Raw genomic sequence first — 20192 nt, forward strand, 5'->3', positions numbered from 1 at the left:
TCATAAATTTTTTATGAATATTTTCATATAAAAACATCCATAAGCTATAATAAAATTGATTAACGTATATAATATAAAATATTAAAGAGTTATATTCAATGAAATAGGATTTATGTTATGATAATATATTATCTTATTATATTCTTTAAGATGTTTATTATTTGTTTAACATTTATAATTTGTAAAGGCATAAATGTAAAAATAATTATTTAGATTTTTTTAAGTTAAAAAACAATTTAATATTTATTTTAGCAATTCAGACAAAATAATAAAAATATCATTTAGATTCATACATTCAGATTTATTCAAAATTTATACTAATTCAAGTTTATTCAAATTTCAGATAAAAGGCAAATGCCTCCTTAGTCTTTCCTAGAGAAATAAATAGCCAAGATTTGTGTACGTTAATTGTGTAGAATGAGCAGAGTACTTTTTAAGGATTGCAACTCAACTACAAGTATCCATTTAGGACGTATAATATACCATTTCCAAACTTATGACAAGAAGAACAAAACTCAAGCAAAGTTATTTTCCCCCATTTTCGAGCAAGAGATTATATTTATTTCTTTTGTGGTCGTTTTTGCACTTTTAAGATATTTTGTTATTTTTTTCCTATTGTTTTTAGATTGTTTTTTTTAAGATATCAGATTTGTGTACCTTTTGTTTTGTTTTCTTTCTTTAGCTAGAAAATTTTTACTATAAAATAATATTTCAAGTTTGCTTATTTTGGTAAATTTGCGATACTAATTAGGTTAGTATAAAAGGTTCTAAAACCCTAGTTTTGTGCATTAATTAAGAAGATTCCAGTTATTTAGAAACTTTGTTTCTCTATAGTTTATAAGTCTTTACATTTCCGCATCATCCAAGATTGAATTTTAAATTTTTGATGTTGACAACTAACCCAACTTTTTTTACTTTATTTATAATAAAACTAACTTTTTTCACTAGATTTGAGAGATTATGAGAGATTAGGAGAAAAATAATAGGAGAGGGTCCTAATCCTAAAAACAATTGTATGTTTAACTTTATAGCACTCAAAAATTAAATTAAAAATGATGATTGATGAGATTGGACAGGAATCCAGGGTTGTTCGGATTATTATGACTTTTTTACGGAAGTGTTATAGATAATTATTAGATAACAATATGCATGTAAATAAAAGTAAGTCATTATTCTGACTGCGATCCTTTCAACATATTCTACCTCAAAAGGAAATACTCTGGATCTCTAAACATCCTAAGGCCAAAAAGAGGGGACGACAAAAGGTTACCCTGTTACATGCCTCTAGAACAAAGAAAAGACCCGTGAGCTGAAACATTGATCAGAACAGAATGCCTTGATGAATGCATAATAGTATTAAGCCAGCCAATGAAAGGAGACTGAAATCCAAAACGGCACAAAACCTCAAGCAGAAAATACCAACTTAAATTGTCAAACGCCTTCCTCACATCAATTCAAGACCTATATTGGCACCACGAATCCGTGGATGTAAGAGATTGAATCCCCCTAATGAGGACTAATTAAGCAGATACTCTAATGAACGTGTCGGTCCTTAATAAATGTAACCTAATTGAGAGAAAGAATTTTGCTCTCATTGCCACTAAGTCTATCAGAAGGAATATCTGGTATGATCTTAAAAAATGAAAAACAGCTATTTTCCTGGATCTTTGGGGTGATCTCAAAACTAACCAATTTGGGGGTAATTAAGGCGGGTTATATCTTCTTGACTTTCTGTTTTATACATTATCAAACTTCGAAAAATTCAAAGGAAAGAAGAGTGTTTTACAATAAATGTTGTAGATTATACAAAAAAAATGCTGACTTTTCTTCTCATTTTATATTGCATTTCTTCCCGCGTTAAGGTACCAAAATTTAAAGAAGATGACGATTTGTATAATTATCATTCTCCATAACAATTGAAATTGCACCATGATTGACTATAAATACAAGATAGTTACATCACTTTTATTTCATAGCCCCAATCTTCATCTTTCACAACCGGCCTCACACACCCCCCCGCCCCCCTCCTTTGAAGCCTTTAAGAAAAAAAAGCAACTCAAGGCTGTGCCATAAATGGGGACAGTGAAAAGCAATGGAGATGTCCACAGATCTCGGGGACCATCAGCAAAGATACTGGCCATTGGCACAGCAACTCCGCCAAACTGTTTCTACCAAGCTGATTATCCTGATTTCTTCTTTCGGGTCACCAATAGTGAGCACAAGATCGAGTTGAAAGAGAAATTCAGGCGCATATGTAAGCATGCATTTATACGCATTTAAATTAATTCGAGAGCTCTTTTAATTTTAACTTATTATTATTATTATTATTATTTTGGATCAACAGGCGAGAGGTCATCAATTCGAAAACGATATTTCTATCTTACTGAAGAGATCCTAAAAGAAAATCCTAATATGAGTTGCTACAAGGCCCCATCTTTAGATGCTCGTCATGCTATGCTGATTGAAGAAGTACCAAAACTTGGTAAAGAAGCAGCATTGAAGGCCATCAAAGAGTGGGGACAGCCAGTATCAAAGATCACTCACCTTATATTCGGTGCCGTTTATGGCGTTGACATGCCTGGTGCGGACGTCCGTTTGATGAATCTTCTCGGCCTCGAACCGTCTGTTAATAGACTCATGATTTACAGCCAAGGCTGTTACATGGGCGGGGCAGTCATCCGCCACGCCAAAGATATTGCGGAGAACAATCCTGGAGCGCGGGTCCTCGTAGTATGTTGTGATATCACAGTCTTACACTTTCATGAGCCCACGGAAGCCCGACTAGACATGTTGGTGGGCCAGGCAATTTTTGGTGACGGAGCTGCAGCTGCAATTATAGGGGCAGATCCCGATGTCTCCCTTAATGAACGTCCTCTGTTTCAGGTTTTGTCTTGCACACAAATGACTGTCCCCAACACCGAAAACAATGTCGTGGGTCACTTGAAAGAAATGGGTTGGGATTACACTTTATCAAAAGATTTGCCTGTGATAATTGGGAAGTACATAGACAAGCTTCTAGCTGATGCAATGAGTCCGATTGGAATCAGTGATTGGAACTCGTTGTTTTACATTGTCCACCCCGGTGGCAAAGTCATTCTAGACCAAGTTGAACAAAATCTCGGATTGGGAAAAGAAAAACTTGGGGCAAGTCGATATGCGCTTAGCGAGTACGGAAACTTGGGGGCGCCATCAGTGTTGTTTATTCTCGATGACGTGAGGAAGAAGAGTACTGAGGAAAGGAAGGCCACCACCGGTGAGGGGTTGGAATATGGTGTTTTGTTTGGATTTGGACCGGGGATAACAGTGGAAACTGTTGTTTTGCGCAGCATTCCTATAGATTCCGCCAACTGATGAATATCATGCTTTTGTTCTCAGTGTTGTTGGCTTCATGATTGTCTTATTATTTGTTGCTTGCTTCTCTTGTGTGCATGAGTTACTTCTGTTTACGGTGCTTCTTATGTCTTTATGTATTTCGTTGTTGATCTATTTCTTTTATTTTCAATAAATATCTCCTAAGTCTCTTGGGTTGTTTGCGATATTCAATAGGAAAACGGTTCTTTTTTCACTGTTCATAAGCTTCTATGTTTTACTTTTTCCAATCAATCATTTATTGTTTGGTTAGAAGGAAAGCTCTGATTGCCAATATTCAATTTATGAATTATCTCTTTGATCAAAAAATATATACCTTGTTGTGCAGAACCGTGTCAAATGGCGATGTGAGATAATAACAAAAAAGGAGAAAGAAAAAACACACAAAATTTAAGTGGTTCGGTAAATTGCCTACGTCCGTGGTAAGGAGATCACAAGTTCCCACTAATACGGTGAACAAATGTGGAATACAAAATAACTCTCAACCTCCCTTCCAAAAAAAAAAAAAAAATCCCTAACACACCCTTTCTCTCAGATAAACACACAAAGAAGAGAACTTTAAACATATTCAAGTTCCTCACCGAAACAAACGCATGAATACTACAAACTACAATTGCTCGAAAGAGCAGTACAAGCTGGCTTAATTCTTCTTATTTCTCTTCTTCTTCAGTGATTTCAACCATGAAAATACGACTTGGGATTTGTTGATGTAGAAAAAGCTACTTGTGTAGCCTAATACAAAGTGCTCCACTAACATATTATGTTCAAACCTAACAAATCCACTATATCTTGTCTCCCATCATATTCACATAGTGAATAAACAGCGCCACACGTTTCCATCAACCTCTTAAGTGGAGGCTTGGTTTAGAACAGAGAGGGGGGGAAACATAGCGTCGCTTGCTCACTACTACAAAAATGACCTTTACTGACACTTCGTTTCTGACACTTCGTAAAAAGTGTCAGTAATGGTATACATTTGGATCATTTTTTCCATTTAACAAATATGTATCATAAATCACTGGTACTAAGGTGTCAGTAGCATAAAACTCAGTAATTACTGATACTTTAGTATCAGTGATAAAAACAAATATAATTCTAATTATGTTTTTACTTGGACTCGAACTCAATATCTCCGAAGTTAAAATTTTAATTTCAAACTACAAACCACTTGTGTGCATATTTTCTTTGTTTGGTTAAACCGTATATAATTAACTACAAACCCTTTGCTATTATTTAACACAAAATTTTTTATCTCCCTCCACCAAAATTTGTTCCCTCTCAAACAAACTAAAATCCAAATCCCTAAAATTCCAAGTGCCTAAATCTCTAACTCTCCCTAAGCACTAACCAGCGGCAGCCCCTCTCTAAGGCCTTACCAGCACGCACGATGACAAAGGCACGCGCAGCCCGCGCGGTGGCAGCCCAGCAGGTCACACCACACACTGCAGTAGCTCACTCGCTTTCACTCTCTCTCTGAAGGCACACACAGCAGCGGCAACCCCTCTCTTTCACGCTCGTTTAGTCGCTCTCACTTTCTCCGTCTCTGGTCACCATCTCACCCTCCAGTCTAAATTATTGCCGTTGCAGCCGCGTTCAGCCGTAGCTATCCCGCCGGGCACCTGAGACAGTGAGTTGAGATTCCACTTTTTAATTTTTTCATTAATTTTTTGTCTGAATTAGATTAGTCAAATACTCAAATTAATTGAGTTGTGAGTAATACTGTAATAATTTAATTTGCCCCGCATCCCCTGAAGAAGGTAAGCAACTCCATTTTTAGGGTTTGTGTAGTAGTTGTCTTGCCTGAATCGCCTTAATAAGTTCTTGTTTTTGTTCTCTGTTGAGCCTTTTTATTTTGGAGTTTGCAGCAATTTTTCATTCCATAGTACGATGGAAGTTTAATGGGGAGTTTATTGGTGGATTGTGTTAGGAGTTGGCCCTCTTTTTTGTTTGAACTTTATGTGATATGTTTTAAGATTGAGAACAAAAGCTTTGATCGGTACTTGTGTAAAGTCTTATCGGGAAATAATAAAAAGTGCTTTTTATTATTATATAAGGAAAGGAGGAGCTGGTGAAGCACTTTCAGAGTTTTGACTTTCCATGTGATGAATACCTTCCTGTTTGCTTCAGTCCAGCCCGGGATGGCACAAGAAAGAATGTGAAACAAAGCACTGTTGGCAAATGTTGAGGCACTAGCTAGTGTTTGGGAGGCTTCCAAGAACATGCGTCATCAAATTAAACCGTAACTCAGTGTTAAATTTTTGTGGCTTTGACATGACACGTGATGATGAGGATGGTGGTACATGCTTTGGTTTAATGGCTTGCTTGTTGCTGTCACTTTCATGGCTTGTGGTGGTGGGTTAGTGTTTGATGAAATCTCTTTTTATTTGTTTTAAAGGTTTAGTTAGCGTTATGGGTTTTCTGCGTGATCAGCTTTGAAGGGGGGGTGGGGAACTGAGGGTGGATCTTGCCACCTGGACCATTTGATGGTTGAGGTTGTGGGTTCCACCTCCAGATGGATGGATGTATATAACTGGGGGCCAGTTTCATTGTAAGCGTTCCCTGATCTTTTGCTGGAGAACTTCTGCAGTTGTGTGCTCGTAGTTCTTTTTCAACTGGTTGTGACTTTTAATGTTAATGTGTTTTAGTGTAGTAGAATAGCATGCACGTCTAGCAGGCTACCTACTAATGTTGTGTTTTGTGCCATTTGCTTATTGATTTGGGTAAACTTCTGAAGCTTATTAGTTTGATGTATTTTTCATTTCACGTCTCAATTTGCATGTCTTGCATTGTTGGTTTGTTTTGGAATAAAAGAATGGGGAATTGGGACATTCCATGATAATGAGCATGGGATGCTCTGTATATGTAAAGTAAGGCAATAGTTTCTCCAGCAGCTGACTGGTCTTCACTGTGAACATGTTATTTCACATTTATATTTTATATATGAAAGCTGTATGAAGTACTTCAAACTGACTGGTGTACTTCAAATTTTTAAGTTTATCCATCAATTGTTCTAATACCGAATTATGAACTTTTTAAAACTCCATCATGGCTTTTATTATTATTTTGGATATTGTTGTACCTATGGACTTCAGTGCAGGTGGACTCCTGGCTAGAGAAAATCACAAGCTTTGGTGTTCATTACTGTCAGGTTCTTATAGTTATTATAGTGGCAAGAAGCATATGGTTAGTTCAGTCTACTTACTAAAATAATTAACTTTTTGTTTAGTTGTTTTAATTTCATATCCATGCTTGCTGTTGGTGATCTCTGTATGTCTGCTATGTTTTGATGGTCTTTTATTTTTTTACAATAATTATGCCTAATTTTCTTTACTTGATCTTAATTCCCAGTCCCATCACTATGGTCTAATTTTGACTTTTTTCCCCTCTCCTTCCGAATCTAAAGTGACCTCTTCAATAACTATGAGATGGTAGTTGTAACAAGTATAATCACAAGAAACTGTAAAAAATAAGCCCAGGGCGGTAGGAGCTAGTTGACCTCTGTTAATGCTCCTTGATTTTATTTTGTTGGGTTGGACTTGGATAATATTTAATGATTAAATGTTATATTTTGTTTTGCCAACTACAACTTATTAATTAAGTGATGAACATTTTTTAATTAAGTGGTAGCTAGATTTTTATTTTTTATCTTTTAATTTTGGTTTCTCTAGATTAATTAAGTGATGAACATTTGATTGGGCAGAACCAGCTTCCAGATGATTATGTAATATGCAGAATGCACTACTAGATTTATGTGATTTTCTTTATACACAGTTTTGAAATTTGCATTTCTTTGTTTAAGATTGCCACAGTTTCTTATAAATGTCTCTCTAATTTATAAGTGGAGCATCAGTTGCTGGTCAACTAGAGGACATTCCAACAATTTAAGATTGATCAGGATTACTTGTAAGTTGAATGCTTTCAAATTAATACATATGGTCATTGTTAATTATAAGGTTTTCATTAGATAAGCATGCCATGTAATTTTTGAAAACAAAAATTCTTTCAAATTAATATTAGTGCACTGGAAAAATTATTGCACTTTATATATTGTTTCCAAATTCCAAGACTTATTTTTTGAGGTGTACTAATTGATTTTATGTACTTGTAGGTGGGGAAAAAATGAAGTCATGTGTGGATATTCAGTGACATTCTTCTGCTTAATTTTGTAGGTTAATGTTTGATGAAACTTAATTTTGTATTCTGTTGTTTAGAACTGGTCGAAACTCAATTTGGTACCTATATTTTTCTTTTCCAGACAATGATGTAGTTAAATTATATTAATGTAAGTGATGTATTGGGATGTTTATTATATGAATTGTGTTGTGAGATTTGGTATATTTAATATATTTTGAGTTTTATTTTGATTGTAAAACAAGTAGGAAATAAAAATAAAAATAAAAATATACTATTAACCAAAAGTAGCATAATATCATTAAATATTAACACTAAATATTTAAAATGACAATAATAACTTTTGATGTTATTGAATCAGTGTGCTCTTGATACTGTAGTCACATAAATCACTGACGTATAAATAATATCATCAAATACTAACACCATCGTGTCATTATTTAGGTGATACTATAGCGACACTAATTACTGACACAATAATCACTGACACTAAAAATTAGTGTCAGTGTGTTCTGGCTTGAGCATCATTGACACAATTAATAAGTGTCAGGAAAAGTAATTACTGACACTAAATTAGTATCAGTAAAGCCCATTTTTCTAGTAGTGGCTTAAGGTTAATTAATTTGCACATTGGGCGATTCTTCATTTTTTTCCTAATGAAACTTGTTTCAATCAAATCTGTAACGCCCTGACATCAGTTATGTGAGAATTGAGAATATTTTAATAAGAAAATTTGCTTTTTCCTAATAAAATTTGTCTAGGAACTTTTTTTTTGGGAACCTCTTATAACAATCTAATACATTCAAATCTAATATTTGAATATACAACAAGAACACAACTTGTACAAATTTAATTGTACAGGTGTCTCTTCATAAGCTATGAGCCTTCCCGTTAGAAAGAAAGCCACCACTCTGCTTTAATCCAAGTTGTCATTGAGTATAAGCCCCTTTTGCTTCGTGAAACTAAGCAAAACCCCCTTGATTTTTCAAAATCAGTTCAAATCCCCATGCCGTTATAATTAACTTTACTAATTATTTTATTATTTTACCCTTGCAAAATTTATAAACGTTAATACAAATTGAGAAAAAAATCCAATTTCCTATTTTTCCCTTTAATAAAAAAATAAAATAAAAAAGTAATCAAATTCTAAAGTCTATTTCAAGGTGTTAAATAGAATTAATAATTCTGGAGACTTGGTGGCTTAAACACAAAAAACCCAAACCCTCTCTTGACTTGGCCTATGATGCAGAGCAAGAAGTTTAAGTAATCTTAATTAGATTGAAGTTTATAATATTTAGAAATGTTTTAATTAATTTCTATTATAACTTAATTTAATTACTTATTTAAAGTTTTATTGTTTAAGTATTTCTTATTTAAGTTGTAAAACTACTTTAGGCAAGAGACTTAGATTTAGGTCAATATATATACTATCTTTTGTAACTTTAGAATAAAAATGTTGATTATAATTGAATTCCAGTTTCGGAGTCTACATGAGTTTTGAGCTGCCATTATTTCTTGGTAATCTATGGAGTCAACGGTATCTAAAAACCTAGATTTACAGGTTAGACTAAACAGAGTGTTGAACATGTCCCTACACTTTTCCATCAATCTGTCCTCTTTTTCAGCTGTGTGTTGCCCTACATCAGTTGGTATTAGAGTGTGCTTGTGCAGAACCGCACTACATCAATCTAGAATCAGAGCCAAAAAGCCTGAACGAAATTGTTGCAAAACACTAACTCTGTTCATTTTAATTTTTTACACTAACTCTGTTCATTTAATTTTTTATCTTTCATTTTTGTTATTTCAGTTTTTTAAAAAATAGAAAAATAAGAAAATCTAAAAGTCCCAAGAGTAGAAAAGTGTAAACACTATTATGTAGGCATGATTTTTTAGCTTTCATTTTCTGCTAGAAATCCTATCCACCCATCAGCACCATTCCTGCCACCGCACCACTACAAATAGAGCATCGGTTCTGCGGTTGACCACATCACCGGATTCACCAGCCGCCAACGAACCAAACCCCACCATCACCGACACCAGATCGCCCGAACCAGCGCAACAACAACCAGAAGGTTGCATCACTGCCTCTGTTCGATTCGTCGCCGCCGCCGCCGCGAATTGAAGGTTCCTTCCACCACCGTCGAGTTCGTCACCGCCAGCTCTATGAAACACAACGATAGCTAGCTGTCACCATATGACCTATCATAGGGAGTTTACATTTTGCCATAATTACAATTTTGCGCCTGCTGTTGGTTTGATGGTTTTGCTCTTTTGATTTTATTTCGGATGCCAAAAAAAGAAAATTAAAAAGTGAGTGGAAAAAAAAAAAGGCCGGGGCCAAAATCCATTTCGCCGCCCCATAGCGACAACCCTTTCTTCTTTTTTTTTTAAAAAAAATTGGTACCAGTGGCCTTGTGCTTGGGTATTGGACCAACATTACTTATTGAAAAATTCCTAACATTGGGTCTTTTTTAAACTGATTTAATTGAAATTTGGAGTAATTTTATATTGTTAGAGCAAGATTTTAGAAAGTTTATAGATTTATTTTTTGATAACGTTGGATGAGTTGAAAGAGAAAGAAGTGTGTTTTGATTCCTAAGGCCAATGTTGATGAATTTGTTGAAAATATTGTTTGGCCATTCACATCTACAAAAACTCTTCAGCACACAATTGTTGATTTCAATCAACCTCCAAGATTTGATGAGCGAATTTTTGGAGACAATTGCTCTAACAAAAAGAAAAAAAAAATCTGGCAAAGTAGAATTAAAAGAAACATAAGTTTGCATCATGAGATAGAAATTTTTTAACTTCTGCAGCATAGTAATGTAAGATTTAATCTAATTATGGCTCACATGATAAATTGAGTTATTGGACATTTAAATAAGGATAAACTTATATTAATTACCATCCCCTCATTTTAAGGATAATGGTAGAGTTTAATTATTTCCTTTTAATTATGGGAGTCTTAAGAGTGATTAAATTCATAATCTACTTTTTAATGGAAGGAAGTGGAGAGTTCCATTTATTAATCTCCTTTTAATTAGTAAGTTACTAAATTTTGCCATATGACGGTCCCTATCCTAGCCAAATGATGTCTAAAAGTGTAAATACTTGTTTTCTACAACGAATTTGTCTAGTAATGAAATAGGCTAGAAGACACCTTTGTGGGATATACTTAAAGAGCTTCAAACACTTAAACAATCATAAGTGAAGGTATGTATTATGCTTATTTAAAATTATTGTGCTTATTTAAAATTAACAAGTTATTCTCTTTGAATGTGTGAGTACAATGAAAATCCATCAAAGAGAGCTTAAACTTACAATTCAACCATCCGTTCCGTAATCTCCAAGGAGGCTAATCAAACTTCTTAATTAAAAAATTGGCAGCCAACATTGGATCACTTATATTCTAGCCAAACAACCACAGAAAACCTAGAAGGGATGAAAGCTGTCCAAAACATACCATTCCATGGGCAAGAAACTTAAGGATCCTAAAGTAATTATAACTCTCCTTATGAGAATGTTGCTATTTTTGGAAGATATCAAAACCCGCTTTTCAGCCCCACATGTAACTGGAAGAATCGGAAAACAACTCAAGAAAATCTGGAGGCGAATTCCAAGCTCCATCTTTAATCACATCACAAACCTTGCAAGAAAGGTGCATGTCACGACTTAAAGAATAGTTTATACTCGTTCCATTACCAACTATCTATTTCGAACCGGCAATAAATCGAGGAGCATCGATTTGAAACCATGCCAAAGAGAGGAGTTTAAAAATTTCCTGCCACTATCCATAAAAGAATAACGAGGATTTAAGAAAGAAAAACACTCTTTGACCTTGAACCGCATCCCAAAAACTTTTAAGGAGACAACATTTGTTAAGGCTATGCAAATGTCTAAGGCCAAGGCCACTTCTTGGACAACAAATCTTATCCCATGAAGTTAATGTTGGGATTATATGCTCTTTTAAAGCATATTAATTTATTTTATGATTAATAAAATATTTGAGATGTTTTCAATTGCATAAATATATATTGAATAAGGTCCGTTTAATCATATTATATGTATTTATGTGATCATCATATGGATTCACAAAAGACATAAATACAAGTTATCTTATGATTAAATAAATTTAGTTCGCAATTGATAAATAGAGTTTGGCACTCTATTTATGTTTAGACTGTAGTAAATTCATTGAATGATTTGTCTTAATCATGTATGAATTTACTGATGTAGTTTGACTATATTGAGCTGAATCACATATGAGATTTAATCAACATTGAAATGACTGTCAGACTTATTAAATCTCATAGGCATTGCTTTTACTATAATCTTAATCTTGAGTTAGTTATGATTTCATGATTGTAATTGTTATTCCATTTGAGTTACCAATGGGCACGACATACACTTGTGGTCAAGATTACCCGGTATCTTGGTGGTAGCAATTATGAGTATTGGAGTTATTGATTAACAATATAGAATTTGTACAACACATCTCTTGATGGGTTTTCAGCACTTGATCATAGAATTCTCTGGTCAGAGTATGTCAACATATTTAGTATGTTGAAAATGATCATTAGAGAAAAGCAGTAAGTATCAAGGAACAAGATGTTATTAAATTGATTGGATAGTTGAGATATCAATTTAATTAACGATGTGGTACAAAGGATTGTGCAGTAAAGAAATCAATGTGGCTTGGGACAAATTATTATTTGAGCATACAATTATGGAGATCAGTTCCAATCTTTTAGTGGAATAGATTTGAAATTAAATAATTGGGCTAGTTTAATTACAGACTTAATTATTGTAGCCACTATTGTATGTTCCCAAATGATCCATGGGTTAGCTCATTTAATTGACTGCACCACTACTGGATTAATAAGCAAGATAACTAGCTATTTGGGTAAAAAACCTAAATATATCATTTAGTGGGAGGCTCCATTTAATATGTTTGTATGTAAGGGGCTTTATGTTATTTTAAGGGCCCCCTATAGAAAAAGCAAGTAAGGTGGCTTTTGATTTTCATTATTTGAACCCTAGGGTTTTCACTAAAGGGAGATATAAAAAACTTATTTTCTCTAAAGAAAAAAGAGAGCAGCCACTTTATACAGATAAGAGAAAACTATTTTTCTCTCTATTGTTGACAGAAAAATTTTCTCGTGCTAGTTGCTTTAGTGGTGATAAAAGCGCTCACACGTCAAGTGTAGATCAAACTTGAGTCATAGCCTGGAAAATTATTTGGTGGCTGATCGTGATCTAACAGGAGTGGTGGTGACGGATTGTGATCTGACAAGAGTGGTGGTGATGGATCGTGATCTGAGAGCCTAAATCACCTCAGCGGAAAAAGCCAAATCGGATTTTCAAGGTACGATTTCTAGATTACAGATTCTTATATATTGTATGAGAGAGATCCTAAAAGTTTTTATAAAAAATTTAAAAAAAAAAACTGATTTTTCCCCAACAGTTAATGCCACCTGACGTTTTCAAAAATCTTCTGTAAGAATAAAATTTCGAGACTAGGAGTGAATTTTTTGTAAAAAGTAAGAAGCAGGCTAGGCATAAACGTTAGAACTGTATAGAAGAGTGCTTTATGGGAAAAAAAGAACTAACTCTACATGACTAGCCATGGATGATACATTACCCTTCCAACCCTCCAATTTATATGTCTGCCAAGATTTGAAGATGTTGCATTCTCGGATTACCCTTAAAGATGGGGACTCCTAGATACATAAATGAGAGAGAAGCCATAACAAAACCCAAAATTCCCTTAATTATAGCCTGAGGCTGGGCAGCATATTTCACTAAATAAAGATTGCTTTTGCACACGTTGATAGCTTGCCCTAAAGCAATCCCATAATCATGAATTCTTTCAAATTAATTACAGACCGATGATCACCCTGCAGAACAAAACTACATCATCCGCATATAATACATGAGTTGAAGGAATAGCCACAAGGATCTGAAATAGATTTCTCTTTACCACTCTTGCAAAGTTCAGAAATACCCCTACTCAAAACTTCCTCCGCAATGCAAAAAAAAAAAAAAAAAAGAAAGGACAACGGGTCTCCTTGGCCAACCACTCCGCTATAAGAAAAAGAGGGGGGGGGGGGGGGGGAAAAAAAAAAAAACCCCGGGGGAACCCTTATTTAAAAAAAAAAGGCTTACCGATTTAAGAATTCAGCCCAAAAAAAAAAATTTTTTTTGAGACCAAATTTCACAACATGGCAAGAAGAAAATCCCAGCTCAACGTATCAAAAGCTTTAGCTACATCAAGCACCATACTCAAATTCCCTCCAAAATTCTTCCTGTCAAGAAGATTAATACCTTTGAAACCATGGCAATGCAATCATGAATATGTGGCCCCCTTATAAAAACAGTCTGCTGAGGTGAAATAATTCTATCCGTCAAATCTCCAAGTGTCAACACTTTGGTTTTTTTTTTTTTTAATAGAACACTTTGGCTATTACTTCAAACAAAAAGTTGGACAAAGCTATAGGCTGACACCGTGATATGGCCCCCGAATTTGGAGCCCTAACCTGGAGATAAATGAATTTGGAATTAATATTCGGCAATACAATTAAAATTGTCGGACCTCATGCATAACAGTCCAACCAATTACATTTGGAATTTTTAATCTAGCGTTGTTGGATCTTTAATCAAACATTGGGCTTATATGTAAATAATTATTATTGCGTATTGTAATGTAGGGTTAAGCTCAATTAAAAATTATCTATTAAAGTTTTTGGTATTATGAACTTTAAAGTATTTAATAGGGTGTAGGTCTTTAATATGTAGAGACTTAAGAGTAATTTCTATCTTTATCATGGGTTGAAATAAGAATACCTAAAGACAATAGGAAAAATTGTCTACATAAGTGGTCATGGTCTCTAGGTCGCATGTCTTTTTATTCTTTCTAACATCCCATCATTAGAGAGAGAGCACAAAAAAAATTAAAGGATTCTCTAAGAGAATGTGTTGTTCTAGAAGGTCAACCGCACAATTTAGAGAGCAATTAAGCACTATGGATTTAAGTACGCTTTTGCATATTTTGTTATTAGTTCTTGATGATACAACATGAATGTTACTAAATTATAGGTGATAATTTTCGCCAAAGAATTTCTTGTTCTAAAAATTACATCATGACAAAATTGAAAGAAATTACTTGAAAAACCATCAGGCTCTAGAGCTCTGGCAGTATCTAAAGCAAAAACCACACTATGAATTTCAATAGCATCAGGAATGCTAGTAAACATAAGATTTTACATATCAAAAAATAAATCTTGGAATTATGTCAGTAATCCTAATGGTAGATACTGTAGAAGTGGAAGATATAAGTATTTGATAAAAATCAATAACTTGGTCCATGATATCTTTTTCCACTGTTAAACAAGCATCATTAGCATGCATGGCATAAATCATAGACTTCACCGCTTTGGCTTTTGCAAAAGTATTAAATATTTTAAAGCCCCTATCACCGTCTATTAGCCATCTCAACTTGGCTTTTTCCAATTAATAATTACATAGCTCTTCAACAACATCAAGAACCCCCTTTTTAGCATTAATTTCGACTTGGATAGCATAACTAGAATTATCACCAGCAAAAAAAGACATTTTGTTGGGAAGGTAACCAACACAAGCAGGTACAATTTAAGTAGAAACAAATTCTTATTCTCTTTTTGTTATTAAAATGAGATGTGTATCACAAATTAATAAGTAAAAAAAAAGCCAATACAATCCAAAGCAATAAGTCAACTATAAGAGATACATATTTTTCCTTAAAAAATCTAAATCGGGGAAAACCATAGGACCATAGCTCCATGTAACCTTCCACTATATTAGTGATGAGACTAAATTACAATTTGTTTTTAGATAACACTGAAAGTTAACAATACCGTGAATCTCAATAATCTTGATAACAGTTTAATATTCGTCTCTCTAATAAGTGGTATCTCAAATAACAGGCAACAAGAAGATAAAATAAAAATCAAGACCAGTAGGAATGCAAAGTGTGATGGTAAGATCTTACCCTCCAAAATTGAGAGAAAATTGAGTTAAATTCGCCTTTCAATCGTCTAATCAAAATTTGAAAACCTAGCTCTCAAATTCAATAATCGGCTATTGTCTTTTGTCTTCTATCGGTAATTTTATCTTCACTCACTCCTCTTTTTCTATCATTCATAATGGTTGCCGCTTCACTTGCTTTTATGTGTGTACGTTATTTGGCTAATTTCATCTACATCTAAAACTTATTGATAATCGCATATCCAACAAACGCTTTTGGACTTTGGGCTTTTAGGACACCGAAATGAGATAGACCCAACAAATCTCTCCCTTCAGATCATGTAGGGGGCACCGCCAAGCTTGCTCTTTGTTTACAGGTTTTCAGCTTCTCCTTCGACAATGACTTTATCATCATAGTTGACCTATGTCTGACTCTTCTCAAGCTACAATTGTTTCTTCTGAAGAACATATCGTATCCAATGATACCTTATATCGATATACTTGGATTTCAAATGATATGTTCAATTCTTTGCCAAGTGAACGACACTTTAACTGTCGCAATATAGGTTTATTGTTTGACACCCAGCTCTTTTAGGAAATTCTCCATCTACAAGGTTTCTTTACAACCTTCAATTATTGTAATATACTCTCCTTCAGTGGTAGACAAAGCAACATATTGTTGAAGTCTAGACTGTTATGAAACTGCTCCCCTTATAAAGCTAAGTAAATATCCTAATATGGATTTTTTTGAAATCAACATCTCCCACCATATTTGCATCTGTATATACTTGTAACACAAGATTGTCACTACTAAAGCATAAAGATGCCTTGGAAATGCCTTTGAGATATCTAAGAATCACTTCACAACTATCTAATGTTCTTTGCCAAGATTGGAGAAAAACCAATTGACTGCAGCAATTACATGAGCTAGGCTTGATCTTGTACAAGCCATGGTATACATCAAACTGCCAACTATTGAAGCATAATAGACTATTCTCTTCTCTCGCTTCCTTTTTTCACTTGTCGAACAATTTTCAAAACCAAACTTAAAATGGCCTGCAAGAGGAGAACAAACATATTTTACCTTGCTCATGTTAAATTTTTCAAGAACCCTTTCAATATATGCCTCTTGAGATAACCATGACTTTTCAACTCTTCTGTCATGAGAAATCTTCTTGCCGAGAATTTGCTTTATCGATCCTAAGTTCTTTATTGCAAAAAACTTGCCAGACTCTTTCTTCAGATTATCAATCTTGCTAATGTCCTAACCAAAAATCAACACGTCATCCACATAAAGCAAAAAAAATGATAAAATTATGGTCACTAAACTACTTTACAAAATCATAATAGTCAGACTTAGGGCCAGTTTGGGAATGCTGTAACTTTTAAAATAATTTATGTTAGCTTGTGCTGTAGAAATAATCAGCTGTGAAGGGAATCAATTAAGTGTTTGGTAAATTTTGTTTTCGAAAGTATTATGAGTTTCGAAAGCAATTATGAATGTTTGGTAAATTCTACTCTTAAACTGCTAAGAGAAAATAAATGACTAAAATGTGCATCATGTAAGATAAAATTTACTTATACACATAGAAACATGTATATAAAACATTTTTAATTGTGTATTATGATAATTTTTACTAAAAATAAAATTTATAATATATTGAATTTTTTATTTTTTTATCTTAAAACAATTGATAATTAAATTTATAATATAGTGAGACAAATTTAATAATAATTTAACCAACAAATTGATATTAATAAATTTATATTGATGAATTATAAGCCAAAATTTATTAAAATATTGATTTTTTTTCAATTTGAATAAGGATAATTTTTTGTTTAGGTAATAATTTTAAGGATATTTATGGAATTGTATTAAAGGTAAAATTGATTCTCAAAATCAGAATCTAAAAGTTATTTCTTCCCTACTTTTCAAAATCAATTGTAGGACGGGTTGATTTTGACAAAAGTGATTTTGACTTTTTTTTTTACCAAACACTAAAATTAACTTTTAAATTTATAGAATCACTTTTAAATCTCCCAAAAGTAATCCCAAACGGGCCCTTAATCTTGTTAAAACCATGATTCTCCATAAAAAAATTAGACTTCTTATACCACTATCTTGGTGCCTCTTTCAGCCCATATAAAATTTTCTTCAACTTACACACAAGTTCTTCTTTGATTTGACACTGAATCCTTCAGGTTACTCTATTTATATTTCCTCTTCTTAGTCACTATGCAAAGAAGTTGTCTTTATATCAAGCTATTCAATCTTCAAATTCAAGCTAGCTGCTAATCAGAGAACAACTTTGGTAGAAGACATCTTCACTATAAGAGAAAATATTTTCAAAATCAACACCTTTCTTCGGACTGAAACCCTTCACAACCAATCTAGCTTTATACTACTGTCGTGAGTTATTTTCAGTTTTCAACCTTTAAACTCACTTGTTCTTCAGTGTCCTCTTTCCTTTAGGAATCTTTACTAAGTCATAAATGTGTCTTCATTTAAAGATTTCATTTCCTCTTACATGGCTTTAACCTACTCACTTTTATGTTGGTGAGACATGACTTCCTTAAAACATTCAAACTCTTCTTCATCTATAAGAATTACATACTCATATGGAGGACATATAGTGGAAGTCGCGTTTTCTAGTGGATCACTTCAATTCTAGCTCAACTAGTGGGGCAGGTAGGTCTGGAAATACTTGCTCAACTGGTTCTACTAGAACATCATCATTATCCTTTCTAGCTCTCCCATGATCATCATAAACTACAGATGCAGAAACTGAAGTTAAAGTAATAGGAAGCTTTGGGAATGACTGAAATTCATTATTCTTCTCTTCATCACCAATTATTTGATCTTCAAGAAATTCAACATATCTACTTCTGATCAATTTCCTTGCCATTAGAACCCATAATCTATATCTAAATTCTTCATGTCCATAGCCTAAGAAATGTATTCCTTGGCTTTATCATTAAGCTTTGATCTCTCATCTTTAAGGATGTGAACATATAATTTGTAACCAAATGCACTCAAATTTTTATTAAAAAAAAATCTTTTCTGTCTAAACTCTTTTAGGAACGTCACCATCTAATGAAGCTTAAGGAGAAAGGTTAATCAAATCAACTGCAATACACATAGCTTCTGCTCAGAAAGATTTAAGAAGCTTAGTACCAGAAAACATATATCTAATCTTTTCTTCAATTGTTATATTCATCATTTCTATATCTGCTAAAGGGTTTTGGTACAATCTTCTCAAGTTTAATTCCATGAGATTTGTAACACAACTCAAATGGTCCTCTGCATTGCCCTGACATATTTTAATTTTCTTCCTGACCCTCTCCTAACATAAGCATGGAAGAGCTTAAAAATATCAAGCATTTGGTCTTTAAATTTCAAAGTAAAAGTTTACACTTTCTAGAACAGTTATCAATAAAAGTTATAAAATAAAGCACACCTTTTATTGATCTATTTTGCATCATGCAAACATCAATGTGAATCAAATCAAGGATAGACGACTTTCTAAATAGAGAAAAGTTTTTTAAAGCTAGTCTATGTGTCTTTCAAGTTAAGCAATAAACAAAAGTCTTCACGGATATATCTATAAAGTTGGGAAGAAATCTTCTTCTGGCAAGAGTTTTTGACCCTTTCTCATCAACATGACCAAGAATTTTATACCATGTCTCAATGTCAAAATCTTTTATAACCACATTCACATCTTCCCTCTTGATCTTGGCTTGTATCACATGAATAGCGTTTACTTTCTTTTTCTTAGCTAACACTAGGGAGCCTCTAGTGAGCCTATATTTTCCTTCACCAAATTAGTTAGAATAACGATCATGATCAAGTTTACCTGTAGATATCAAATTAAGATAAATATCTGGTACATATTTGACGTCTTTAAGTAATAACTTATAGCCTAAAATGGTTTCTAAGCGAATATCTCCTATGTCCATAATCTTATATGCCCTCTCATTCCCATTTAAACATGGGCATAATCATTATTAGTATAAGATATGGAGTAATCATGATATGTATTAACTGAAATAAGCACCCGAATCAATCACCCAATAACTGGTATAGCAAGTGAGATTTATAGAGCTCTCATCATAAACAATATCATATTACCATCAATTATAGCTATAGTGTTCTCTTTGTCATTTTTCTAACCATCGGCCTTTTCCTTTGCTTGTTCTCTTTTCCATAAGTTACACTCCCTTTTTATATTACCCATTTTTTTACAATGAAAGTACTTGACGTTTCTCCTCTGGGACTTATATCTTTCTCTCGGGTTATTATTGTTCCACTGATGGGAATATTTGCTTTGACTTCTTTTCTATCTTTTTTGGTTTTTCAAAATAAGTGCATCTAACTCAAAGAAACCACTTCAACACTATTTCTTTTAGATTCTTTATTGCGTAAATTTATCTGTAACCATATACAAAGTTAATTTTCCATTCGGCACTGAATTATTCACTGACATTGCTAGTGTCTTTGAATTGCCAGGCAAAGAACTTAGCAACAACAATGCTATTGTAGCTTATCATCTAGAATAATCTTTATAGTAGTCAACTGATCAACCAAGACCTTAAAGTCACTAGTGTATTTAGTTATACTACGCCCCTCTATGTTGTCGAATGCTCATAAATTATTTCCAATTTCCTTTGAAGAACATCAGCCATGGATTCCT

The 20192-nt window shown here is 33.5% G+C and overlaps 1 protein-coding gene across 1 annotated transcript; it reads left to right on the forward strand.

Moving 5' to 3' along the window:
* The first annotated feature begins 2073 nt into the window (after window positions 1-2073).
* Window positions 2074-3351, forward strand: LOC18034011 (chalcone synthase). Its single transcript, XM_006423655.1, has 2 exons — window positions 2074-2254; window positions 2345-3351. The coding sequence occupies exons 1-2, from the start codon at window positions 2074-2076 to the stop codon at window positions 3349-3351; spliced, it is 1188 nt and encodes a 395-aa protein (XP_006423718.1).
* The last annotated feature ends 16841 nt before the right edge of the window (window positions 3352-20192 follow it).

Source organism: Citrus clementina, unplaced genomic scaffold (genome assembly GCF_000493195.1).
Source record: "Citrus clementina cultivar Clemenules unplaced genomic scaffold, Citrus_clementina_v1.0 scaffold_8, whole genome shotgun sequence".
In the NCBI taxonomy this organism is placed as follows: domain Eukaryota; kingdom Viridiplantae; phylum Streptophyta; class Magnoliopsida; order Sapindales; family Rutaceae; genus Citrus; species Citrus x clementina.